The following is a 27,962-nucleotide window of genomic DNA, read 5'->3' as shown; positions in this document are numbered from 1 at the left end:
GGTCTGGTGCTGAGAGTGGCATGTTAAGATCCCCTAGAATTAATGTATTCTTATCAATATGTCTCTTTATTCTGATTAACAGTTAGCTTATGTAGTTGGCTGCTCCCATGTTGGGGGCATAAATATTTGCAACTGTTAGATCTTGTTGGATAGACATCTTTAAGAATGATGTAGTGTTCTTCTGCATCTCTAACTCTAGTCTTTAGGCTAAAATCTAATTTGTCTGATATGAGAATCACTACCCCCAGCTTTCTTTTGAGACCCAGTGGCATGAAAGATGGTTCTCCATCCCTTCACTTTCAGTCTGGATGTATCCTTAGGTTCAAAATGTATCTCTCGTAGACAACATATGGATGGGTCCTGTCTTTTTATCCAGTCTTCAACCCTGTGCTGCTTTATGGGAGCATTTAGGCTATTCACATTGAGAGTGATTATTGAAAGGTATGTTTTTATTGTCATCATGTTGCCTGTGAGGACCTTGTTTCTATAGATTGTCTCTATAAGTTTCTGTTCTCTATCACTCTTGGGTCTTTCTTCTTTTATAGAACCCCCCATAATATTTCTTGTAGTGCCGGCTTGGTGGTCATGTACTCTTTTAGTCTTTGCTGGTCTTGGAAGCTCTTTATCTCTCCACCCATTCTGAATGTCAGGCTTGCCCTATAAAGTATTCTTGGCTACATGTTCTTCTCATCTAGTGTCCTGAATGTGTCTTGCCAGCCCTTTCTAGCTTGCCAGGTTTCTTTGGACAGTCTGATGTTATTCTGATGTTCCTCCCTTTGTATGTAAGGAATCTCTTCTCCCTAGCTGCCCTTAAAGACATTTTTCTAAATTTACGATTCATGAATTTCACAATCACATGCCTGGCCGTCTCTCTACTCTCGTTGATTTTGAGGGGGTATCCTCTCTGCCTCTAGGACATGAACACTTGTTCCATTCCCCAGATTAGGGAAATGTATTGTATCACATTCATTGCTTTGTGTATGTTGAACTGACCTTGCAGCCCAGGAATAAATCTCATTTGGTTGTGGTGAATAACCCTTTTAATGTACTGTTGGATCCTATTGGCTGGTATTTTGGTGAGAATTTTTGCATCTGTTTTCATCAAGGATATTGGTCTGTAATTCTACTTTTTGATGGTGTCTTTGTCTGGTTTGGGGATCAAGGTAATGCTGGTCTCATAAAATAAGTTTGGACATTTTCCTTCCATTTCTATTTTTTGGAAGAGTTTCAGGAGAATAGATATTAATTCTTCTTTAAACATGTGGTGGAGTTCCCCTGGGAAGCTCTTTGGTCCTGGGCACTTGTTTGCTGGGAGATTTTAAATTACTCCTTCAATCTCCTTACTGGTTATACATCTGTTCAAGTTTTCTATTTCTTCCTGGTTCAGTTTTGAAGTTTATACATCTCTAGGAATGTGTCCATTTCTTCCAGATTGTCAAATTTGCTGGTATATAGTTACTCATAATATGTTCTTATAATTGCTTGTATTTTGGGGCGCCTGGGTGGCTCAGTGGGTTAAGGCCTCTGCTTTTGGCTCAGGTCATGATCCCAGGGTCCTGGGATCGAGCCCCACATCAGGCTCTCTGCTCAGCAGGGAGCCTGTTTCCCCCTCCCTCTCTGCCTACTCGTGATCTCTGTCTGTCAAATAAATAAATAAAATCTTTTTAAAAAATTGCTTGTATTTCTTTGGTGTTGTTAGTGTTCTCTCCACTTTCATTCATGATTTTATTAATTTGGATCCTTTCTCTTTTCTTTTTGATAGGTCTGGCCAGGGGTTTTTCAGTCTCATTAATTCTTTCAAAGAACCACCTCCTAGTTTCATTGATTTGTTCTACTGTTCTCTTGGTTTCTATTTCATTAATTTCTGCTCTGGTCTTTATAATTTCTCTTCTCCTGCTGGGTTTAGGCTTTATTTTCTGTTCTTTCTCTTGCTCCTTTAGGTATAGGGTTAGGTTGTGTATTTGAGACCTTTCTTGTTTCTTGAGAAAGGTTTGTATTGCTATATACTTTCTTCTCAGGACTGTCTTTTCTGCATCCCAAAGGTTTTGAACAGTTGTGTTTTCATTTTCATTTGTTTCCATGAATTTTTTAATTCTTCTTTAATTTCCTGGTTGACCCATTCATTCTTCAGTAAGATGGTCTTTAGCCTCCATGTATTTGAGTTACTTCAAACTTTCCTCTTGTGGTTGAGTTCTAGTTCCAAAGCATCGTGGTCTGAAAATATGCAGGGAATAATCCCAGTCTTTTGGCACCAGTTGAGACCTGATTTGTGACCTAGGATGTGATCTGTTCCATGTGCACTAGAGAAGAATATGTATTCTGTTGCTTTGGGATGGAATGTTCTGAATATATCTGTGTTGTCCATCTGGTCCAGTGTATCATTCAAAGCCTTTATTTCCTCGTTGATCTTTTGCTTAGGTGATCTGTCCTTTTCAGTGAGGTGGGGTGTTAAAGTCTCCTACCATTATTGTATTATTGTTGCTGTGTTTCTTTGATTTTGTTATTAATTGGCTTATATAATTGGCTATTACCTTGTTAGGGCATAGATATTTAAAATTGTTACATCTTCTTGTTGGACAGACCCTTTAAGTATGATATAGTGGCTTTCCTCATCTCTTATAATAGTCTTTGGCTCAAATCTAATTTATCTGATATAAGCATTGCCACCCCAGCTTTCTTTTGATGTCCATTAGCATAGTAAATTTTTTTCCACCCCCTCACTTTAAATCTGGAGGTGTCTTTGGGTCTAAAATGAGTCTCTTCCAGACAGCATATCAATGGATCTTATTTTTTTTCTTATCCATTCTGATACCCTGTGTCTTTTGATTGGGGCATTTAGCCCATTTACATTCAGGGTGACTATTGAAAGATATGAATTTAGTGCCATTGTACTGTCTATAAGGTGACTGTTACTGTATATTGTCTCTGTTCCTTTCTGGTCTGTTACTTTTAGGCTCACTCCTTGCTTAGAGGATCCCTTTCAATATTTCCTGTAGGGCTGGTTTGGTGTTTGCAAATTCTTTCAGTTTTTGTTTGTCCTGGAAGCTTTTTAACTCTCCTTCTATTTTCAGTGACAGCCTAGCTCGATATAGTATTCCTGGCTGCATATTTTTCTCATTTAGTGCTCTGAATATATCATGCCAGTCCTTTCTGGCCTGCCAGGCCTCTGTGGATAGGTCTGCTGCCAGTCTAAAATTTCTCTTGTCCCAAGCTGCTTTCAGGATTTTCTCTTTATCTCTGAGACTTATAAGTTTTACTATTAGATGATGGGGTGTGGACCTATTTTTATTGATTTCAAGGGGGGATTCTCTGTGCCTCCTGGATTTTGATGCCTGTTTCCTTCCCCAAATTAGGGGAGTTCTCTGCTATAATTTGCTCCAATATACCTTCTGCCCACCTCTTCTTCTTTGGGGATCCCAGTTATTCTAATATTGTTTCATCTTACAGTATCACTTATCTCTCAGATTTTCCCCTTGTGATCCAGTAGTTTATCTCTTTTTCTCTGCTTTTTTATTCTCCATCATTTGGTCTTCTATATCACTAATTCTCTTTTCTGCCTCATTTATCCTAGCAGTTAAGAGCCTCCATTTTTTATTGCACCTCATTAATAACATTTTTTATTTCAGCTTGGTTAGATTTCAGTTCTTTTATTTCTCCAGAAAGGGATTCTCTAGTATCTTCTGTGCTTTTTTTCAAGCCCAGCTAGCATCTTTATAATCATCTTTATAATAGTTCTGACATCTTCTAATGTTCATATAGATTAGGTCCCCAGCTGTCGGTACTGCCTCTTGTTCTTTTTTTTTTTTTTTTTTTTGAGTTGAGATTTTCTGCCTTCTGTCATTTGTCCACAGAAAAATAGATGAATGAGAAAACAAAAATGCTAGAAGGGTAACAATGACCCCAGAAGAATATACACTAACAAAATCAGAAGAGACCCAAAACCAGGGGGAGAAGAAAAGAAAAAAATTATACACACACACACACGTGTATATATGTATATATATATATGATATCATGTAATATATATCATATATAGTATGTATCTATGTATATGTGTGTATGTATGTATGCATGTGTGTATATATATGTATGTATGCATCTGTGTGTATATACACACATACATACATATATATGAGAATATATATGTATACATGTATATATGTATACATATATACACACACATATATATGTATATATACATATATATACATATATGTATGTATGTATGTATGTATATGTATATATATGAGATTAGGCTGGTGACTAGACCAGAGCCACACACCTTGATTTGGACTGTATTTTGGTCTGTTAGAAGAAACTGCCTTCCAAAATTTTAAAGAAAGAATATGTGTGCGTGTGTATGTGTGTGTGTATGTATTATGGGTAAACATGATGAAGGGATGGAATAGGATTGTAAAGATGAAAATTTAAACATCAGAAAGGATGAATACCCAACTTTTGTAGCAACATGGACAGGACTGGAAGAGATTATGCTGAGTGAAATAAGTCAAACAGAGAGAGTCAAGTATCATATGGTTTCACTTATTTGTGGAGCATAACAAATAATATAGAGGACAAGGGTAGATGGAGAGGAGAAGGGAGTTGAGGGAAATTGGAAGGGGAGGTGAACCATGAGAGACTACGGACTCTGAAAAACAACCTGAGGGTTTTGAAGGGGCGGGGGGGTGGGAGGTTGGGGGAACCAGGTGGTGGGTATTAGAGAGGGCACAGATTGCATGGAGCACTGGGTGTGGTGAAAAAACAATGAATACTGTTACGCTGAAAATAAATAAAAAATTTAATTTAAAAAAAAGATTTTTAAAAAGGAATTGATAAGGGACAACTGGGTGGCTCAGTGGGTTAAAGCCTCTGCTTTTGGCTCAAGTCATGATCTCAGGGTCCTGGGATCGAGCCCCCCACCAGGCTCTCTGCTCATCAGGGAGCTTGCTTCCTCCCTCTCACTCTGCCTGTCAAATAAATAAGAATCTTTAAAAAAAAATTTTTTTAAAAAGGAATTGATAAGAAGGTAGTTGAAAAAAGGGAAAAAAGGGAGAGAATGTGATCAGGCTGGAGACTAGAACAAAACCATATGCTAGATTTAGGGTATATTTTGGCCTGTATCCCGAAATTTTAGAGAAAGAAAAACTTATATGTATACAAAAAATAAGGTTAAATACTATGAAGGGGTACAGTATGACTATAAAAATGAAAATTAAAAAAAGATCTTTAAAAAGCTATTGATAATAGTTAAAATAGGCTAAAATAGGAAAGAGGAAAAATTCAAAAAAATAGAAAAAGAAAAAAAACAAATTTTAAAAATTTAACTTTGATAGACTAAAGAATCATGGGGGAAAAGCCACAAATTCTGTGTGCTGTATTCTGCTAGCATTGGTGTATTACAGTTTCAGTCTCAGATTGTCTCTGTTACTCAGGAGACTTGGTCCTGGAGGGATGTTCTTGCTGAACTTCTGGGGGTGGGGCCTGTTGCAGTGACTCTCAAATTTCTTTGCCTGAGGGGGGATTGCACCACCCTTGCCAGGGGCCAGGCTAAGCAATCAGCTGGTGTTTGCTCTAAGGAGCTTTTTTTCCCTGATCACTTTCCGTACAGCTCTAGAGGACGGCATGAAGATGGTGTCCTCCCAGTCTCTGGCCTGGAGGAGCTGATAGCTCAGGGCCCCACTCCTCAGTGTGCCCTCAGAGACAAGGAGTCCATCGTTCCTGTCTCCCAGGTCTCTGGCCACAGTCCATGCTCACCCAGCCTGTGACAGAGCATTTCTATCTCTGGTACACAGCCCCATTTGGAGTTTCCAAACCCAGCAGATTTCTGCATCTTGCTCTGGCACTGCTTCTCCCGGTGGAGCAGACTTCTAAAAGTTCCAATTTTGTGCTCCACTGCTCTGCTGCTTGCTGGGAGCCAGCCCCTCCCCCCAGGGTTTATCTTCCCATATATCATCTCGGATTCACTTTTCCACACGTCCTACCTTCCAGAAAGTGGTTGCCTATCTGTTCCTAGAATTGCTGCACTTCTTTTCTTCGATCTCCTGTTGATTTCCTAGGTGTTCAGAATGGTTTGATAACTATCTGGCTGAACTCCTGGGACCCGATGATATTTAGGTCTCCTACTTTTCTGCCATCTTCCCTACTCCCCCAGGCTTTTACAGTTTTATGAGGACCCTGTAGTTGTTTTCTTCTTGTTCTTTCAGCTTGTCTTCTAGGGGAGGGACCTGCTCACTGTTTTTCAGTCAATGCTGCTTGGGTGGAGTTGCCCCACCCCCTATCAAGGGGCTGGGCTCTGTGGAAACTAGGTTTTTCAGACTTTTGTTCTCTGGAGGTTTTTGTTCTTTGGCAGCTTTCACACCTTTTCAGAGGGTCAGAGAAAATTAACTATCTGTACCCAGACCTCTCCCTTAGAGAGAAGCTACAGTCTGCTCCTCTTTGAATGTTCCAGAATACACAGACTACCCCCTGCAAACTCCATTGAACACTGCAGACTCCCACAGGCATTGTGCACCCCCAGCCACCTTCTCAGTGGTCGCCCAAGGCCTCCACTTGTCTCTGTGCCCCCTTCCACAAAAACCACGAGCAATACTGGTCAGGGTGACCCCGGTCCCGGCAGCTGCCATTCCAGGACTGCTGACTGGAGCCCACACTGGGTGCACTCAGCCCTGGTGGTGGTGGAGGCACTGGAGGTGGCTGTGGTGGCCATGGCAGCTGCCAGCCCCAGGGAACACCTACTCGAGCCCATGCCAGCCTCCCAGGTGCCAGCTGTGGCCATTCTGGTACTGTGGGCTTAGGTCCATGCCTGTAGCCACCCAGTCCCAAAAACTGTCCCTTAAGTCCCTTTGTTCTGTTTTAGTGCTGTTATTAGTCCCTTCCCAACTCACAGTCACTGGTCTCCAAGCTATTGCTGGTCCCTTAGCACAGGACATTTTCACATTGAGGTATTACTTTCCAATGGCTCATTTCTGGTGGCTCCCTCCCCCTTCTGTTTATCATCCAGTATCAGTCCATACGCTCCCACCTCCTCCATACCTCTCCACTGATGATCTTCTTCCCCTGTAGAGATCCAGAAGTGTATTATCTTAAATCTTAGGCTGATTTCCTGGTGTTCAGAGTACTCTGGTAGATATCTAGCTCAATTCAGGGGACCGGTTGAAATAGGGTCTCCCACTCCTCCACCATCTTGCTCCTCTATAACATTTAAATGGATGTTTTGGTGAAGTCCATTACCTGTATTTGAATGTACATGGATGAATTGAGAACAAATTTTTTTCATCTAGACAATTAGATTTTTGCTTTAAAATTTTTTGTTCTTAATGGGCTTTTAATTACATTAACAAGTTGGCAGGTAATCTCACTCCTTCATATATCTAACCCTTTATAAAACATTTATTGGACAACTAAACTATCATCTCATCACAGGTGTTCAGTAGATGCTTTTGGAAAGATGAATGGATGTGTTGATGAACAGATGGATGGAAGATGCTGAAAGCAACTGAAGTAGTCACCTCTGGTTCACACAGGCCAGTAGTTTGGTTTTATGAAAAGCCATGAGGGTCTGAGAGATTGGGAGAAAATGGTAAAGGTCCAAAGTTCTCAATGGAAACAAAATGTGCAAGGTGCAATAGGAATGAGGGAAGCAAAGGACGGCTGCCTGAGACCAGCATGGACAGTAGACATTCTGGAGTAGGAGTGGCTCCTGGTAAGGAAAGATGCAGGGAGCAGCCATGAGGAAGGATATCTGAGGTGGTTAAGTGTTCTGAGGGTCCTTAAATCCAAGAAGTTCTGGGAACTAAGTCTAGTTATTGGGTAGAAAATTCACATTAGAATTGCACAAAATGTGCAGTGTGCAAGTTAGGATTAAAGTGACCTGAATTAATGAGGGTTTACTCTATCTCATCAAATTTTTCCTGGAGAGGTTTTCTTATATAAAATGGAATGTAGGAGGGGGCCAAATGGTAGTATAAGAGGACCGTAAACTTACCTCATCCTATGACTACAACTAGTTAACACTCACATCAGTGTAAATAATCCAGAAAACAACCCAAAGACTAGCAGAACAAAGTTCACAACTAAAGGTAGAGAAGAGCTCATGTTGAAGAGGGTGGCAAGCGCAAGGACCCAGTAGGGAGCTAAAGGGACCAAGGACATCCGTGGGTGCGAAGGAGCTGGAAATATGGAAGAGGGAGAGAAACACACACCAAGGAGCCCACATGGAGACCACAAATCCCCAAAACATCGGGCTCCAAAAGTGAGAGTGGCCAAATTTTGAGTTCTTAAAGCCTGGAGTTTTAAGTCAGAGGGCTCAGCTCTGGGAGAACCCAGAGGGTGATAGGATGCTGAGTCCTTTCACTTCAAAGAGCATAACAGCCAGCCTGTGGAGATACAGCCTAGAAGCTGCAGTCTGAAAAACACCTGCAGCAGACAGGAGGGAGATTTATTCACACATCTCAGAGCAGGTCCTGGAGGGGCAGGGTTCCTGGAGGGGATCCCCCAGGAACAAAGGAACTGACAGCCATCTCCCTTCCCCACTCCCCAGCGTAAACACACAGCCACCTTTGGGCACCAGCACTACCTAACTTGCTTACACCAAGTCCCCCTCCCAACTTCAGCAGGCCTCCTCCTCCCAGTTACACTTGCCTCGGTATTGGCACTGCAGACCCCCTCCCCCAGAAGACCAACACCACATCTCCCAGTTTGGGCATGTGCAGGACCTCTGTCCCTGCAGTGGTGGTTGAAGGCACTGTGGAAGCCTGAGGCACACATTGTTAAAATTGTGCACATTGTTAAAATTGTACACCCTGCCCACACAGCCCTGGTCCCAACAGCAGCCCCACCTTTTTGAAACTGTATGCCTCACCTGATCAGGGACCAATCCCTGCCTACAACAGGGAAAGAGAGCCTCTACAGACGAATGGACTGAAGGGAAAAGGCAGCCAGGACACACAGCAGGGCAGTGCAACACACACAAGAGACAACCCTCAAGTGGCAGGTTCTGGTGACAGGAGATACCACACTGTAGGACACTGAAGGACCGCTTCTTCATAAAGCCATTACTTTCAAGAGCAAGAGATATTGCTGAATTTCCTAGTCCAAAGAAACAGACATGGAGTTAGACAAAATGAGGAAACAGAGGAATACATCCCAAATGAAAGAACAGGACAAAACCACAGAAGGAGACCAAAGCAAAATGGATATAATATGCCTGATAAAGGATTTAAAGTAATGGTCATAAAAATACTCACTGGACTTGAAAAAAGAGTGGAGGACATCAGTGAAACCCTTAACAAAGGGATAGAAAACACAAAAAAGAACCAATCAGAGATGAAGAGCACAAAAAATGAGATTTAAAATACACTAGGTGGAATAAATAGGCTAAAGAGAGCAGAGTAACAAATAAGTCACCTGGAGGACAGAGTAATGGAAAGTACTCAAGCTGAGGAGGTGAGAGAAAAAGAAAATTGTGTAAAATGAGAATAGACATAGGAAACTTAGTGACTCCATCAAGCATAAAAACCTTCCCATTATAGGGATTCCAGAGAAAGAGAAGAGACAGCTGGCTCAGTCAGGAGAGCATGTGACTTGGTCTCAGGGCTGTGAGTTTGAGTCCCACATTGGGTGTAGAGATTACTAAAAAATAAAATTAAAAAAAGGTTGTGGGGGGGGTGGCAGAAAGTTTATTTGAAGAAATAATAGCTGAAAATATACCTATCTGGGGAAGGAAAGTAAAATGCAGATCCAGAAAGCACAGAGATTCCCCCACCAAAACCTACTCAAGGAGGTAGTTCTACATCAAGACCCATACTAATTAAAATGGCAAAAGTAGTAATAAAGAAAAAAAATTTTAAAGCAGAAAGAAGGGGTCCCTGGGTAGCTCAGTCAGTTGAGTGACCAACTCTTGGTTTCAGCTGAGGTCATGATCTCAGAGTCCTGGGACTGAGCCCCATGTCAGGCTCCTTGCTCAATGGGGAGTCTGCTTGTCTCCCTCTGCCCCTTCCCCACTCACGCACACTCATCTCACATAAACACATAAATCTTAAAAAAAAAAAAAAAAAGTGAAAAGAAGACAGTTACATATAAGGGAAACCCTATAAGGCTATCAGGGGATTTTGGACCTGAAATTTTCCAAGCCAGAAGGGAGTGGCATAATATATTCAAAGTGTTGAAAGGGAAAAATCTGCAGTCAAGAATACTCTATTCAGCAAGGCTATCATTCAGAATAGAAGGAGAAAGAGTTTCTAAGACAAAAGCTAAAGGAGTTCATGACAACTAAATAAGCCCTACAGGAAATGTTAAAGGGAATTCTTTGAATGGAAAGGAAAGACCATAAATAGAAAAATAGGAAGGAGTAAAAATAAGTATATCCGTAAAAATGAGTCAAGAGACTCACAAAATAAAAGGATGTATATGCAGTATGATACCATATATCAAAACTGTGGTGAGAAAAGGAGTAAAGCACTCAAATGTAAGCAGCCATCAACCTAATATAGACAGCTATATGCAGAGTATGTTATATACAAACCAAATGGTAACCACAAATCAAAAATCAATAATAGATATGCAAAAAATAAAGAGAAAAGAATCCAGGTATATCACTAAAGAAAGTCAGGAAACTATGAAAGAGAACAAGAGAAGAAAGGATCAGAGAAGAACTACAAAAACAACCACAAAACAAGTAACAAAATGGCAATAAATATATACTGATGAATAATTACTTTCAATATAATAGATTAAATGCTCCAGTCAAAAGACATAGCATGAAATGTTTATAGCAGCAATGTCTACAATAGCCAAACCATGGAAAGAACCCAGATGTCCATCAACAGATGAATGGATAAAGAAGATGTGGTATATATATACAATGGAGTACTATGCAGCCATCAAAAGAAATGAAATCTTGCCATTTGCAATGGCGTGGATGGAACTAGAGGGTATTATGCTGAGCGAAATAAGTCAATCAGAGAAAGAAAATTATCATATGATCTCTCTGATATGAGGAATTTGAGGCACAGGGTGGGGGATTGTGGGGGATAGGGAAGGAAAAAATGAAACAAGATGGGATCGGGAGGGAGACAAACCATAAGAGACAATCTCACAAAACAAACTGAGGGTTGTTGGTGGGTGTGGGGTAGGGTGACTGGGTTATGGACATTGGGGAGGGCATCTGCTATGGTGAGTGCTGTGAAATGTGTAAGCCTGATGATCCACAGACATGTACCCCTGGGGTAAATAATACATTATATGTTAATTTAAAAAAAGACATAGGGTGATGGCATGGATAAAAACAAGATCCATCTCTATGATGCCTATAAGAGACTCACATGCAGATTGAAAGTAGGGGTATGGAGAAACATTTGTCATGCAAATGGAAAACCAGTGTAGCAATACTTATATCTGACAAAATAGACTTTCATACTAAGACTGTAAAAAGAGACAAATAGAGGCACTATATAATAATAAAGGGGACAATCCAACAAGAAGAAATAATAATTGTAAACATTTATGCACCCAACATGGAAGAACCCAAATGCATGAAACCATTCATAACAAACATAAAGGAACTAATCGATAGTGATAAAATAATAGTAGGGGATTTTAACATCCACTTACATCAGTGGACAGATCATCCAAACAGAGAGTCAACAAGAAAAGAATGGCTTTGAATGACACACTGGACCAGATGAATTCAACAGATATATTCAGAATATTCAATCCAAAAAGAGCAGAATACACATTCTTTTCACATGCATATGGCACATTCTTCAAAATAGATCACATATTCAGCCACAAAACAAGTCTCAACAAATCCAAAAAGATCAAAGTCATACCATGCATCTTTTCTGACCACAATGCTATGAAACTAGAAATTAATCACAAGAAACAATCTGAAAAGACCACATATACATGGAGGTTAAATAACATGGTACTAAACAATGAGTGGGTCAGCCAGGAAATTAAAGGAGAAATTAAAAGGTACATGGGAACAAATGAAAATGAAAAACAACAGTACAAAATCTCTGGGATGCAGCAAAAGCGGTTCTAAGAGGGAAGTTTATAGCAACACAGGCCTACCTCAAGAAACAAGAAAAATCTCAAATAAATAACCTAACCTTACAACTGAAGGAGCTAGAAAAAGAAGAACAAAGAAAACCCAAACCCAGCAGAAGGAAGAAAATAATAAATATCAGAGCAGAAAAAAATGATATGAAAATGTAAAACAAATAAACAAAAACAGTAGAACAGATCCAGGAGATGAAACCAGGAGATGATTGAAACCAGGAGATGATTCTTTGAAAAGATCAACACAACTGGTATGAGTCAGACTCATAACAGGAGGGAGGGAGGGGGAATGGGACTCAAACAAAATCACAAATGAAGAAAAGAGATAACAACTGACACTACAGAAATACAAAATATTGTAAGAGAATATTATGAAAAATTATATGCCAACAAATTGGGCAACCTAGAAAAAATGGAAACATTCCTAGAAATATGCAACATACCAAAACTGAAGCAGGAAGAAATAAAAAAAAGATTGATTACCAGCAGTGAAATTAAATCAATAATCAGAAAACTCCCAACAAACAAAAGTCCAGAAACAGAGCTTCATGGGTAAATTATACCAAATATTTATTTTTTTTTTAAGCTTTTATTTATTTATTTGACAGACAGAGATCACAAGCAGGCAGAGAGGCAGGCAGAGAGAGAGGGGGAAGCAGGCTCCCTGCTGAGCAAAGAGCCTGATGTGGAGCTCGATCCCAGGACGCTGGGATCATGACCTGAGCCGAAGGCAGAGGCTTAACCCACTGAGCCACCCAGGCACCACCCTACCAAATATTTAAAGAAGAGTTAATATCTAGTCTCCTCAAATTTAAAAAAAAAAAAAAAAAAGAGGAAGAAAACTTCCAAATTTATTCTGTGAGGCCAGGATTACCCTGATACAAAAACCAGATAACCAGATAAAGTCACCACAAGAAGGAGAACTACAGGCCAGTATTTCTGATGAACACAGATGCAAAAATCCTCAACAAAGTATTGGCAAACCAAATCTAACCACACAATAAAAATCATTCACCACAGTCAAGCAGGATTTATTCCTGGGATGCAAGGAGAATTCAATATTTGCAAATCAAAAATCCATGTGATACATCACATCAATAAGAAAAAGGATAAAAACCATGATTATTTCAGTAGTTATGCAGAAAAAGCTGTTGACAAAGTACAATATCCATTCATGATAAAAAAAAAAAAAACCCTCAACAAAGTAAGCTTAGAGGGAATTACCTCAACATAATAAAGGCCAGATATGAAAACCCACAGCTAACAGCATACTCAGTGGGGAAAAACTGAGAACTCTTCCCCCAAGGTCAGGAACAAGACAAGGATGTCCAGTCTCGCCACTTTTATTTAACATAGTCCTAGCCACAGCCATCAGACAACAAGAAGAAATAAAAGGCAATCATTTTGGTAAGGAAGACGTAAAACTTCCACTATTGGCAGATGACATGGTACTAGATGTAGAAAACCCTAAAGACTCCACCAAGAAACTACCAGAACCTAACAAATGAATTCAGTGAAGTCACAGAATGCAAAAACAATGTACAGAAATCTATAGCATTTCTATACACTGCTAATGAAGCAACAGAAAGAGAAATTAAGAAAACAATCCCATTTACAACTGCACTAAAAAGAATAAAACACCTAAGAATAAACTTACCCCAAGAGGTAAAAGACCTATACTCTGAAAACTATAAAACATTGATGGAAGAAACTGAGGACAACAGAAAGAAACAGAAAGACATTCCATATCATGGATTGGAGGAATATATTGTTGAAATGTCTATAGTACCCAAAGCCATCTACAGATTTAATGCATTCCCTATCAAAATACCAGCAATGTTTTTTATAGAACTAGAAAAAACAATCCTAAAATTTGTAGGGAATCCTAAATTACAGAACTAGAAAAAGCAATCTTAAAATTTTTACAGAACTAGAAAAAAAATCCTAAAATGGCCAAAACAATCTTGAAAAAAAAAAAAAAAAAACAACTGAAGGTATCACAATTCCAGACTTCAAGATATATTACAAAGCTGTAGTAATCAAAACAGTATGTATGGTACTGGCAAAAAAAAAAAAAAATAGACACATCAATAAAACAGAACAGAAAGACCATCAATAAACCCACAATTACATAATCAGATAATCTTCCACAAAGCAGGTAAGAATATCCAGTGGGAAAAAGACAGTCTCATCAACAAATGGTGTTGAGAAAACTGGACAACCACATGCAAAAGAATGAAACTGGACCACATTCTTACACCATACACAAAAATAATCCCCAAATAGAGTAAAAATCTAAGTGTCAGACCTGAAACCATAAAAATCCTAGAAAAAAATACAGGCAGTAATTTCTCTGACATCAGTCAAAGCAACTTCTTTCTAGATATGTCTCTTGAGGCTAAGAGAAACAAAAGCAAAAAGTAAAGTCTTGGGACTAGATCAAAATGAAAAGCTTCTGCACAGCAGAAGAAACAACCAACAAAACTAAAAGACAACCTATGGGAGAATGGGAGACGGTATGTGCAAATGACCTATCTGATAAAGGGTTAGTATCCAAAATACATGAAGAACTTGTACAACTTAACACCAAAAAATGAATAAATAATCCAAGTAAAAAATGGGAAGAAGAAATGAACTGACATTTCTCCAAAGAAGACACACAGATGACCAACAGACACATGAAAAGATGTTCAACATCACTCATCTTCAGGGCAATGCAAATCAAAACCACAACGAGATATCACCTCACACCTGTCAGAATCATTAAGATTAAAAACTCAAGAAACAAGTGCTGGCGAGGACGTGGAGAAAGAGGAACCTTGGGGCACTGTTGGTGGGAATGCAAACTGGTGCAGCCACTGTGGAAGACAGTATGGAGGTTCCTCAAAAAATTAAAAATAGAACTACCCTATGATCCAGTCATCACACTGCTGAGTATCTACCCAAAGAATATGAAAACACTAATTCAAAAGGATACATGCACCTCTATATTTATTGCAGTGTTCTTTACAGCAGCCGTATTATGGAAGCAGCCTAAGTATCCATCGGTAGATGGTGTGGTCTGCATACACAATGCAATATTATTCAGCCATGGAAAAAAAGAGAAAGAAATCTTGCCGTTTGCGACAACATGGATGGAGCGAAAGAGTACGACGCTCAGCAAAAGAAGCCAGTCAGAGAAAGACAAATACCACACGATTTCACTCACGTGGAATTTAAGAAACAAAACAAGTGAACAAAGGGGTAAAAAAGAGACAAACCAAAGAACAGACTCTTAACTACAGAGAACAAACTGGTGGTTATCGGCGGGGGGCAGGGGGCGGGGGGGGGGTGAAATAGGTGAAGGGGTTAAGAGTACAGTTATCTTGATGAGCACTGAGTAATGGATAGAATTGTTTAATCACTGATTATACATCTGAAACTAATATAACACTGAGTGTTAACTACACAGGAATTAAAAAATAAATTTAAAAGGTAAAAAATAAAAAGTATGATAAAAATTTACTCCTAAAAAACTGAATTTAACATGAAAGAGTAATAGTGCACTGAACAAAGGTATTTATTTCTAATTCTTGCCTTATTTTTACCTCAGAGTAGTGTTGCTTAAAGGTCAAGTGTGTGTGTGTGTGTGTGTGTGTGTGAGAGAGAGAGAGAGAGAAAGACAGAAAGAACGTGCATCCCATTGCTTTGTTGTCTGACCTTTTCAGCATTTTAGCTCCAGGCCAGTCGTGGGGCAACACTGGGCGTCTTGTGAGGATTATATATAGCAAAATGTCACCAGCAACCAAAGACATTCTGTCCCCCTCCCAAACCAAATACTTGAAATTCACACCCTGGAAAAAAAAATTCACAGTAAATTTTGGCTCAGCAAGAATAGCATTAGTTTTGTGCACAGCAAGTTTTCTTTTTCAGTTTTATCCACTGTATAGGAGCGGGGGACCGGATGGTGGGTCTGGAGAGACCAAGCCCCTCTCCTCACCCCAAATAGCCCTTGCTCTGTGACTGTGAAGGAGAATTGTTGCCAAGATGACATGTGTGTTTTGCACATTACAAGTAAAAATCACCCCAGTTTTCACGCTCACAAGAGCCCACGGCAGTTGCCCAGGCAGACATGACTGTGCCCAATGACAGATGGAAAACTGAGGCAGAATTGAGGAGTGAAGTGACAGGTGTCAGACCACTCGGAGCCAGGTCAGGCACACTAACCTGCTGAACCATGCCCAGCACTGTTAGTACCTTGACCATGGAAGTCACAGTCTCTTCATGTCTACCCCTGTCACATGAACCCACCTCCAAGTCCTCCCACCAACAGCTTCAACTCACTAAGATTCTGGAAGGCCCATGGGAGGAGCAAGTATTTACCTGCCGCTGGATTTCTAACGTGCAGGGTAAGCCAGGCACAAAATTAGGAGGTTGAAAAAGAAGCTTCTGGGCTAATTCAGTACTACGTACCTCTCATAGCCACCAGCCTCATCGGAAACATGCCCCCAGTAGCACTGGGAGCCCCTCAGCTGTGTGCCCCAGCTGGGGGGGCATAAATCTTTCCAGGTCCCTCAGTGGTCCTAAGCCTTTGGTTCACACCAGGTGGGGAGTGGCAGACCCCTTCTCTCTATCTCATGCCCGAGCACTCCTGGCTGATCAGTCAGGGCACTTTTTCTCAACGAACATGAACTCAGATACTGTTAGACACAAATGGACCGATGTATATATGTCTATGTATTAGGTAATTTCTAATAATCTGTGCCGTGCTTGTTTCCAGTAAAAGGCACAGTAGAACGAAATGCTCACAATGAGGGTCAAGAGCAAGAATGGAGTCGGGGGACGGGTGTGTGAGAAGGGCAGGCTGAGGTTGCCCACAGCACAGGAATAGAAAACCGAGTGCTCAGCAGTCTCACAGCATCGGCAGGAAAAATGGGTTACAGATACAGTGGCTTTGTAGGAAATACGGACTTTTCCTTGACCCTGAAGTCTAAGAGTCAACTGTAGGATAGATTTTGAATAAGGCCTATCAAGCAGCTTAATAGGCAAGGCCTTCACCCCCAAAGGCAGGATTTCTCAGAACTTCTGGATGGTCAGAATCCAATCTGGGGGTGGTCGTGACCACACAATGTATACGTGTATCACAGTATCCCACTGTACAGCTTAAAAAGATGATGGTTACTTGTCAATTCTACCACAATAAAGGTGGAGGAAATTAAGGTACATTCCCGAGCCGTGCCCCAAACTCCCTGAGTGAGAAGCTCTGGCAGATGATCCTGGGCTCTGTATTTCAGATAAGGTCACGAACTGATTCATGTGTCCCTACAAGTTGGCCAACACCCCTATTAAAGGGTGAAGAGATGACAGTGGCCTTTGCCAGCCTTCCTGCATCTGAGCGAGGACACAATGCCTGAACCCAGCAGAGTCCCTAGTGGAGGAGCTCCAGGTCTCAGATCCGGAGAGACATCTGCAGGCTGCAGAGGCTCTCCAGGCCCCAGTGGTTGGAAAGTCAGGGTCTCTGCATGCACTTGGGTGGGAGTGATCTTGCCCCTGGGATTTCAGATGGCTGCAGGCCCCCAGAAGGGCAGGCCCCATTTCAGTCTTTCCATCACCCGCCGAGGTCTGCCATCCATCGCCCATGGTAGCCCCAGCTTACATTAGAGTCAGGGCTAGGGGCCCAGAGTTGCTGCTCTCTCCCATCCCAATCCTCATCCATAATGGGGCAGGGAGAGCCCAGGGGTCCAGGAGCCAGCCAGATGGCAAAGAACCCCAGTCCAGGAGCCATGCCAGCCCCACTACCTCTTTTCCAGTGGCTGCTCACTCCCCAGGGCAGGCTGGGATCTGCCAGGGACTGGCTGTGGGGAGGCAATCACGAATTCTCCCCTTTCCCTGCCCACAGGTTTGGAATAAATTGCCTCATCCAGTTTGAGGACTTTGCCAATGCCAATGCCTTCCGCCTGCTCCACAAATACCGCAACAAGTACTGCATGTTCAATGATGACATCCAAGGTAAGTCTTGCCCCGCCTGACAAAGCCATTGGGGACTAAGGCCTCCCCAACAGGCTGCCCTGGGTGCCAGAGTGGGGGCACCCCCCGCTCACCTGCTGCCAGCCACTGGGGAAGAAAGAGCCTTCGTGTTGGGGTCAGCTCCCACTTGGCTAATTCTTAGCTCTCTGACTATGGAAAAGTCCCTTAACTTTGCTGAGCCTCAGTTTCCTCACCAACAAGTGATACGATTACTGCTTCAGAGGAAAGTCAGAATTATGTGATTCCCTATCTGAGAGAAAGACTCCCCAAGGCTGCCATTTTCTAGCCAGTTGAACTTGGGCTAATCACATCTCTGAGCTGTAGTTGTATCGTCTAGTCATTGGGAATGGTAAGAACTGTCTTGGAAGATTATTATGAAAATTTTAAGAGCTATATAGAGCTATAGAATTTCAAATTCCATACATTTCAATGTATAGAAAGTACTGGTACATAGGACCCATGAGACCAGAGCATCAGTCCCCATAACAATGGCCTTTCCCAGCCACAGTAACTCACCCTTGGATTTCCCGAACTCTAGGTATAGCCCTTCAGGGAATCACAAGAGTCCCTTCTCCTAGCTTGGCTGGCATACATGCTACTCAGAATGATAACTATGAAAGACATTGACACCAGGACGCCAGGGCACTCCAGAAGCCAATGAGAAACATCTTCTAGTTCAGGGTCAACCGGGTTACCTGTTCTATGGCTCAAAATATCTGAAGGCACTTGCTTCTTGCTTGGAGATGCCAATATGTGAACCTGGAGGGGGCAGGGCTCACACATCATCTCTCCTGATCCAGACCCTCTCAGTAAGAACTTTGGGAAATCTTCCCAGTATTTTATAAGTTTAGGAGAAACCTCAGGACATACAGATTATTATTTAACAAATGATGTTTGGCAAGCAAAATCTTTCAAAAGCAAAGAGGTATGTCAGAACAAGAACAAGTTGGTGGGGTACAGGTGTTTGTCCTTGGGAATAAAAGATTGGCCAACACTTCCTTTTTGCAGATGAGACCCAAAAAGTCACAACTCTTCATCACATCAGTTAGGTTTACACCTAGGAGAATTCAAACCCACATAGTAATAGCTAAGGTTTAGAGCTGAATATTTATTGTACATCCAGCACTGTTCTAAGCACTTTACACCTTTAATCCTATGAGATTTTATCATCTCTGTCTTAGGAATGAAAAAACTGAGGCACAGAGAAAATAAGTAGCTTACATAGAAAGTGTAGCATTGAAATTTGGGCTCTAAACTCTAAGTTCATAATCACTCACCACACTGTTCTGAGACCTTACACTTTTACAGAACCAAAGGCCCCTTCCTTTCCTATGACCCACATTAAGGGCTAAAGAAATGTGATAAATGGCTTTTTATTGGTCATAAATTTTCAAGAGGCAGGATAGTACAGTTAAGCATATTATTAGACAATTAAGATCAAAATATATGACTTCAGCACTTGGAAGAGTGGGTAGCCAGAGAGGGGAGACCCAGTTAGGGAAGCTGACCCATGGCAACCCCTGCCCACCCAGGGAATGTTGTTCCCCCAGATGTATGGGGCTGGGCCAGGCATTGGCCGCCAGCCCAGCCTCACCCAGAAAGTGGGGTGCTCTGCATGGACAGAGCAGCCCATTCACTCCCTGCCCGCCTGTCCTGCACCTCCCTGTTAGCCTAGGGGGCGGGGGTGGGACGGCCGCCTTCGAGGAAACAACTGCTGGCTGGCCCCTGACCGATTCCCTGTCGCAGCCCTCACTTGTGAGTCAGCAGTAGGACAGCCGTCCCCCTGGGCCCACGAGGTCAGAAGGGGGAAGTGGAAAACAATTCCGCGGGGGCCGCACACCTGGTGCACTCCAGATGTGCTCACAGTCACGTGTGTACATCCTCACAAACACGGGCACAGGCACACATCCGGGCCCTGCCACCCCTCTGCCTCCACTGCCCCCCACCGCTGCCAGAGAGCCCCGCTAGGATGGAACTAGGGCTGTCCATTCCCCAGTCACAAGCACATTTGCATCCCCCACCCCCGCCCCAGAAGCATAAGGCCCCCCTTACACCCGCACCAACCTCTCTGACCTCTGACCCACCCTTCCTGTTACCCCTCTGACCTCCTTCCCTGTCTGTTCCCTCTCCACATGGAAGTTGTGCTCCTCAGTCCTTCCCCATCATCGTCCCCCGAGGAACCCCTGCTTGGCATCCACCACCCAGTGGCAGGCTTTCTTGTCCCAGGGAAGACCTCACATCGGCCTTTGCTTCCCCCAGTCTGACTTGGGTCCCCACCGGGAGTTCCCGTGGTGCCCGGTTAGTGCTCTTACTGCACTGTACCCCAAATGCCCACACTGAATCGTCTGTCTCCCCAGGAGACGATAAGCTGCCCGAGGCAGAGACCGCGTCACTCGTTCTCATTCCCTGGTTCCCAGCACAGTGTAGGTCCCACTGGAGCTGCTTCCTAAGGAGCTGGGAGAGTAAGCGAACGAATGCGGTCTACACGCACACGGACCTCCTCAGAAGCCCACCCGCAGCTCCGGTCAGCGGGTCGAGCTCAGACACCTGCCCCTGCAGCCTCTCTCTGTCCAGGTCCCCATGCACGCTCAGAGGCAGACATATCTCCACGTGTGCACCCGCACGTGCACACACACACACACACACGTGTAGCATTTTTAATTAAATCAGTTCACCGGTTTTGTTTCCTGTCTATAGCCAGTTCCAGCAGAGTGCCTTTTGCTCCCAGGCAAGCCAGGTGGGAAAGTTTTCCAGGCCCCACAGCAGACCGCAGAGGAATTTCCCATTCTTTTCTCAGCTATTAAAGACTGAAGTCATGAATCTAAAATGCGTAGCAAGAACTAACAAATAGTTCCAGAATGTCAGGACCCTTGTAATATCAAGTCTTTGATCAGGACAGCCTGACCATTAGGTACGACCGTGTAAGTGACAACCATAAACAGACGGGCGTGGAGGAGGACCCCCCCCACCCCACTCCACCCCGGACCTTCCTTCAAGAAAAGTCTCGTCCCACCTGCTGGCAGAGCTGTCTCAGCCAGAGAGAGCCGCCTTGCCCACGGTCCTGCCTGCCAGAGACGCCCTCACATACGGATGAGGGAATAGAAAAGCCCAACCATTGTGGCCTAGTGCAGGACAGTGCGGCGGGGACATCTGAACTCCAGGGCTCCCCACGGGGTCAGCTGAGGCTTTGAGGACTACATACAGCCCCGCTTCTCCTCTGCCCCATCCTGCTCCCCCCAGCCCCTTCCAGAGGTGCTGATCCCAAGGGCATTTCTTGGTAACATCCGGAACACTCCACTTGGCTCAGAATCTGCTTCCCAGGGAGCCCAAACTGCAAAGTGATAACATTTTGCACGCACACGGGACTTTAGATGTGAAAAGTGTTTTTCATCCACAGTATCTCACAACTTCCTCAGAATAGCTCCTCTCCCTTCAGGGAGGAAGACATTGCTGTCTCATGTCACTGGTAAAGAAACTGAAGTTCAAGGATTACCTTTTGTTCCCGTTCACATAGCCAGAGAGGCACAAGGTGGGACTAGAACCTAGTTACTTCCGACTCGGCTTCTCCATCTGTCTCCATGACACCAGGCTGTCTGTTCCCCCATGGGCATGAGGCGGGGCATCGAGTCTTCTTGCTAAGGATTAAATTCCAGACCCCCCAGAAGTGGGGCTGTCCCTGATCCCCAGCAGCCTGCTGCTCCCGTCTTCCCCATCCCTTCCTCCGACTCCCCCAGTTTACAGACCAAAGAGGAGGCCCAGAGAGGGGAAGGGGCTTGTCCCCACCACCGGCTGGTTACTGACGGGTCCGGGACCAGAGGCCTATGATGTGTGTTCTCAGTGCTAAGTGGGCAATTAGAGATGGGCGAGGGATTCCGGGACTCGTGGGACAACACAGACGAGTAAGCTCATGCTAGGATCGGCCCCCGTTACCTCCAAATACAAAGTAAAGAGAAGTGAGACCTAAAGCTATATGGTCATGCTCAAAAATAGAAAAGGAACATCCAGTGCAGAATTGAAGAGGGTTGAGAGAGAGGAGGAGGGAGGGAAGAAAAGAGGGAGGCATGACAGGGGCAAACAGACAAGAGGAACAAATCACATGTGGTTGCTGGGGCCAGGCCCAGCCCACCCCAGCAGAACTCATTGTCAGACTCTGCCCAGAACCCCTCACGTGGTAGGGACTGGGACCAGGCTGCCTACGTAAAAATGAGACTGGGGCCATGCTGCCTGCTCTGAATACCAGCCTGGCCTCCCATCCTTGGTAGAACAAGGAAGATCTGACTGAAGGCTTCAGGATCCCACCAGACTGTGCTCTGGGAGGACAGGGCATGCTGGGGGCTGACCAGGAGCTCCAGCACCTAATCTGAGTGGTGTCCTGGCCAGTGCTGCTGTCCCACACACTTGGGCTTCCCTGACCCCACAGGGCTGTCCGCAGGCCAGGGCCTCAGGAGCCCGAGGGCTGGAAGGGTCAGGCACTCCCCAGGGCTGCCAGCAGTCTCCTCTGCCCCCACCCCAGTTGACTCAGAAAGCCTCTGCCGCCCCAGGCTGGTTCTGTGAGCCAGGCTGCTCAGGCACTGACCTATGGCTGGCAGTGTCTGGAGGGATTTTGGAAAATGCAGGGGCTCAGGTGACTTGTTTCATCTGGGACCAGAGAAGCATCCCATCTTAGGGGAGGGGAGAAAGACCCAGAAGGGGACCAGCAACAGCTGTGGTCATGCTGGGGGACAGGCCAGCTGTATCCTTTCCCCGGAGCCAGATGCAGGATGCTGCTGGCCTAGTGACCTTGGCCCTCAGCCCCCGCTGCGAACTGTGCACACCGTGTGGCCAGGGCCAGGAAAGTCGAGCTGGCTTGTCCGTTCCCCAGCATCCGCCCACCCCGCCAGCCTGCCCTAGACCTGCACTGCTGCCGAGTCCGACCACATCCCCGGGGCCAGAGGGCCATCAGGCTGCCGCGTGGTAAGTCAGACCATTGTCACCCTCTCACACTTTCAAGTTTTATTTTGTGCGCCAGAGCGCTTAACACTCAGACCTTGGCTTGAGACAAGCCGAGGTCTGCATCCCCATTTTTCTGCTTTCTGCTTTGACCAAGCAGCTTAAATCCTCACAGCCTTCTTCTCTTTATCTGCAAAATGGACATGACAATATAAACAGCCAGGACGGACAGAATGACCAGGATGCTTTTACAAAGTCAGCATCTCTTCTGGGTGGCTGGAGCCTACACGGATTCACTGTGCGGTGTTTCCATGGTGACCACTGTTTGTGGGCCCGGGGTGTTCGAAGGACGGCAGTGACGTGTAGACAGGGACAGGCATGTAACAGTGCTCAGTGCGAGTACGAAGACCTGGGGTGCAGAGTAGGCTCCTAAAAGACGTAAGAGACAGGGGAAGAAAGGTTGAGAGCCAAACACAGAGAGGCTTTGCAGGGGGTGAGGAGAGAGATGAGCGAGAGCACAGGTGCAGGCAAACCTGAGAAGAGAGGCAGAGCCTTTAGCCGCTCTCCACGTGTCCCCTCTTCTTCCAGCCCATTGACTTCTCCCTGTTCTCTGAATTTTCGCCAACTCTGATTCTGAATGGGCTGGACCCTCTGCCTAGAATTCTCTTCTGTTCTTGGCTAACTTCTGTGTCTTCTTTTTTTTTTTTTTTTTAACTTTTTTTTTTTTTTTTAACTTCTGTGTCTTCTTAAAGGCTCAAGCCTCACCCCCTCCAGGGTCCCACATCCAGGGCCAGGCTTGTCCCACAGGGGTCTAGCTGACCGCCCCCTTCCCCAGAGCCCAGGGCTCACCCACTTTGCAAAATGCCTCCAAGTTCCCCAGAGCCCAGACGACACGATACCAAAGGGGCAGATGAGGAGGAATGGCCAAGCTCTGGAGACTTTTTCCCGCCAGTTTCTCCTGTTTACAAGATACCAGGAGCTATTTCCGGCTCGAAGGGGTCTGCTGTCCCCTCCCTTACACCATCACCGCACACAGAGAGCCGCAGTTCCTGAGCTTTCCCATCGCTCTCCCTCGCAGTGAGCCCCCCACACACACCGGCCTTCTCAACCTTCTCTCCAGAGCCTTTTTTTTTTTCCCCATGAAGCCCTGTGTTCTGTGGCTCTTCCTCCCTTACCGGGCTGTCTCTAGCCCCGAGGTTCCTGTAGGTCTCTTGCATCTGATCCTGGCTCCTTTGGGACCTCCCATTACCCTGCTGCATCAGGTAAAACCCCCAAGCAGCCAAGAAGATGGTAATTATTCCCTCTGGTTCTTCCCAAATTGTGTCAGAAGAGGTCTACCCCATCATCTGCACAGGCCAGGAACTGCCTTCTGTAGAGTCCATGGGTTCCAGAAAATGCTCTTCATAACACAGAAATAGGGCTGCAGTGGTCTAGAAGGTCTTTGCTGGGTATCCAAAAGGATACCCAGAAAGGAACTTGAATTTTCTGAACATATGTGCTGTTGACTACCTACAAACAGACAGTTTTATTTATCCTTCTAGCCTCAAGGCCTAGCGCAGTGAAGGCCCAGAACAGGCCCCCAGGACACAAATGAATGATGAACGAACGAATGAATGAATGAATGGTATGAACAAAGGCATGCCAGTAGCCAGCTGCTGTGGGAAGGCAGAAGCAGGCCCGGCCTTGCAGGGGACAACGCCCATCCCCCTCATGGCCCCCAGCCTCCGAAGCCACCACAAGTAGACCCTGACCACGCCTAACTCCCCGTCTGAGACAGCAGCCTTACCTCACCTGAGAAACGCCTCATTCTTCCCCTTTTCTCCACAATCTGTTGTCCAGCATAGAAGTTCCTATAACTTGGTCAACTGTGACTGTTAGAAACTACTGTTTTTCTTTCATGGTGAATAGGAAACAACCAGTCACACTTTGGGTGGCCTGTGGCATTCATGGGCACAAGCCAGGTTCAACAACATCCCTGGACCCCTGGGCCTCTCCAGGTGGTTACCTCCAGAAAGCTAAACAGCTTCCTTCCTCTCCACTTTTATTTTTTTAAGATTTTATTTATTTGACAGACAGAGATCACAAGTAGGCAGAGAGGCAGGCGGGGAGGGGGAAGCAGGCTCCCTGCTGAGCAGAGAGCCCAACACAGGGTTCGATCCCAGGACCCTGAGATCATGACCTGAGCTGAAGGCAGAGACTTAACCCACTGAGCCACCCAGGCACCCCTCCTCTCCACTTTTAAATCCCTGACGCGTCACCCAAGAGCTGCCCAAAATGAAAGTTCATGATGGAGACGCCTCAGTTTGCCAAACTTTGAAAGATGGGGCTCGAGAACTGCTGTTTTTCCTCTTGGGCTCTGGTCTGTAACTAGGGTAACTTGCCACCTCATAGGATGGCCCCAGAGGAAGAGCCCAGGAAGGAGAGCAGGAGAGCGGGGCTCCAGGGGCCAAGTGCAGAGAGAATTTCCCAAAAGGAAAATGAGCAGCAGTATCCAATGCAGCTGAGAGGTCAAGGGAAGAAGCAGCTGAGGACTGAGCAATGAATTTGGCAACGTGGTGGGACAACTGACCTTGTCAAGAGGTGGGGACAGTTGCTTGATTGGAATGGGTGTCAGGGAGACTGAGAAAAAAAGAAATAGAGGCAACAAATATATTCAGTTCTTTACAAGTAAGAAATAGGGTGGGACTATGCAGAGTCAACAGAAAGCCTTTTAAAGATGGAAGCTTCGTGACATACTTGCATGCTGATGGCAGTGATCCAGCGGAGGAGAAATTGAGGATGCGCAAAAAAAAAAAAAAAAAATTACAAGACAAATTCCTTGCGCAGGCAAAACGGACAGGATCTAGCCCACACCTGGAGGTGGTTGAGCTAGGAGCAGGTACAGCTCATCGATGGTAACAGGAAGAAAAGCGAAGTGTATAGACATGAAGGCAGAGGGTTTCTAGGCTTAGTGGTAGGGGGATTCAGAAGTTCTCTCCTGCTTGCTTCTGTTTTCTTTGAACCTCACTTTCCACTTTTGAGAGGAGAAAAAAAAAAGCGGGGGCTCATAACACCTGCCTGGTAGAGTGGTTGTAAAGATTAAATGAGCAAACGCAGCTAAGCACACACGTAGCCCAGGGTCAAGGTCACAGTGAGAGTGATCAATCAATGGCAGTTGCCCTCGCATCCTTTCATGGAAATGTTCCATTCTTCCCTATCAGATTTCCCATTGTTTTGTGTTCTCCACCCCTTCCATCACATCTACTGCCTAAGTTCTCTTCCTTCTACCTCCACTGCCCCCACCCCCCTAGTTGTCCCCCGAGGAAAGCCCCTTCCAGTCCAGAGTCAGGAGAGGCGGGCAGAGCTTCAGAGACCACGAAGGGGTAGAAGCAGCACCCGGCTACCCCTGCCCTGCTTTGCTTCCGACTGGGTGACTGGCAGGGGCCTGTTCCCTCCTCTGTGCGGTTGTTGGAGGTCATGCCTCCGGTCCCCATCCAGCACTGAATTTCTGCAGGTAAGCCCAGTTGTTCAGCTTGTAGGTTCTAACACAAGTTACTTGGCGTCTGAGAAGGAAAGGACCCAACACGCATGTGGTGTCTTTGGGAGTCTCTCTGCTGGAATGTCTTTGGCGCCATCTGGTGGCGGATGTCTTGCACATCTCCTTTCAGGAGGCAGGAGATGGTCTCAAACACTGATGAGCAGAAAACCCCCTCTCTCCAGTGGAAGGGAACTAGTACTTCACCTAGAGAAGCCCTCTAGCTCGGTGCATCCCGGGCTTAAAAGGGCATATAAATCATCTGCAGATCTTTGGAAATACAGACTCTGACTCAGAAGAACTAAAATGAAAGTGGCTCTTGAAAGCCGGAGAAGAGGACGGGTGGAGGTGTTTACGTCAAGACAGAAACGGGAGTAGCTGACATAAGACTAAGAAAATCATAGACAAGCGTATTTAGGAATTTGGAGGAGGGTCGTACCATGCAATTCTCACTACCTGTGTAAGCGATTTAAATAATGACTTCGCTGCTCTTTGATGCTTTCTTGGCTGTCAGCTTGGTGTTCCTTTTGAGTGCAGTACAGGGCTGGGCCTGGCCAAGATACAGCCCCATTTATTCGGATTAGATAAAAATTAGACCTGGGAAAAGAAGGGGAGGTTAGGGATGCCTGGCCAGGGAAAACAGAGCATCTGGCAGAGGAGATCCGGTGCGCTGAGTCTTAAGGAATAAATAAGGAACTGCAGAAGGTCTGTGCTATGCCTGTGATGGTAAACATCACAGGCATAGCACAGAAGTGTAAAGAGACATGACCTGTTAGGGAATGATCACTAACATGCCTGGTACATCAAGTACGCAGGGAGGCAGGAGGCGAAGGCAGGCTGATGCTGACGATATACTTTTCTATACATGAACTAACAAAAAGCATATCGTGAACAACTTCTTTATAGTTGTCATCACACTTGCAATCAGTTAATACTGATTAGACTTCCTTTACAAAGTTATACTTCCAGTTAATACTTTCTTTACAAAGCAGGAATGAACCTATTTTGTTACCAAGAGTGTCCTTGGTACCTCAGAGTCTGGTACATAATTGATGCTTAATAAATAAATGAAGGCAATGAATTCCACACAATGACCTCTGACTACTGATTATATTACAGTTATTGGTGCCCAAGCCCTGGAGAACAGGGAGTTCCCTAAAGGCAGGGACCATGTGTGATTCACCTTCCCTAGTGCTTAGCATGGTGCCCGTCACCTGGTAGGCCCTCTGTACATGCACTGTGAGCTCCTTGGGGACCCTCAGAAGGGTGTTAGGAAAGCCCCCAGCAATCCTCAGCCCAGGCTGTGAAACCCAGTGTCACTTGAGCAGTTCCTCCAGGCCATTCCTGTGTGAAGACTGGAGAGCCTGCACCCTATCTTGTGTTCCTACCTCGGGGTCCTGCCTTCTGATGCCACAGTGATGAACATGCATTTATTAGGCTTCAGCTATTTGCT

The 27,962-nt window shown here is 44.7% G+C and overlaps 1 protein-coding gene across 5 annotated transcripts in view; it reads left to right on the top strand.

Moving 5' to 3' along the window:
• The window catches only part of ME3 (malic enzyme 3), a 216,489-nt gene that overhangs the window by 175,576 nt on the left and 12,951 nt on the right, over window positions 1–27,962 (top strand). For all 5 annotated transcript variants that reach the window (XM_080817691.1, XM_080817693.1, XM_080817692.1 and 2 more), the window contains one exon: window positions 17,939–18,048. In XM_080817691.1, the coding sequence (XP_080673817.1) occupies window positions 17,939–18,048 (110 nt within the window). The remainder of the gene's footprint in view (window positions 1–17,938; window positions 18,049–27,962) is intronic.

The sequence above is a fragment of the Martes martes genome, assembly GCF_963455335.1.
Source record: "Martes martes genome assembly, chromosome: 10".
NCBI lineage: Eukaryota > Metazoa > Chordata > Mammalia > Carnivora > Mustelidae > Martes > Martes martes.
This window is presented reverse-complemented; position numbering and strand designations above follow the sequence as displayed.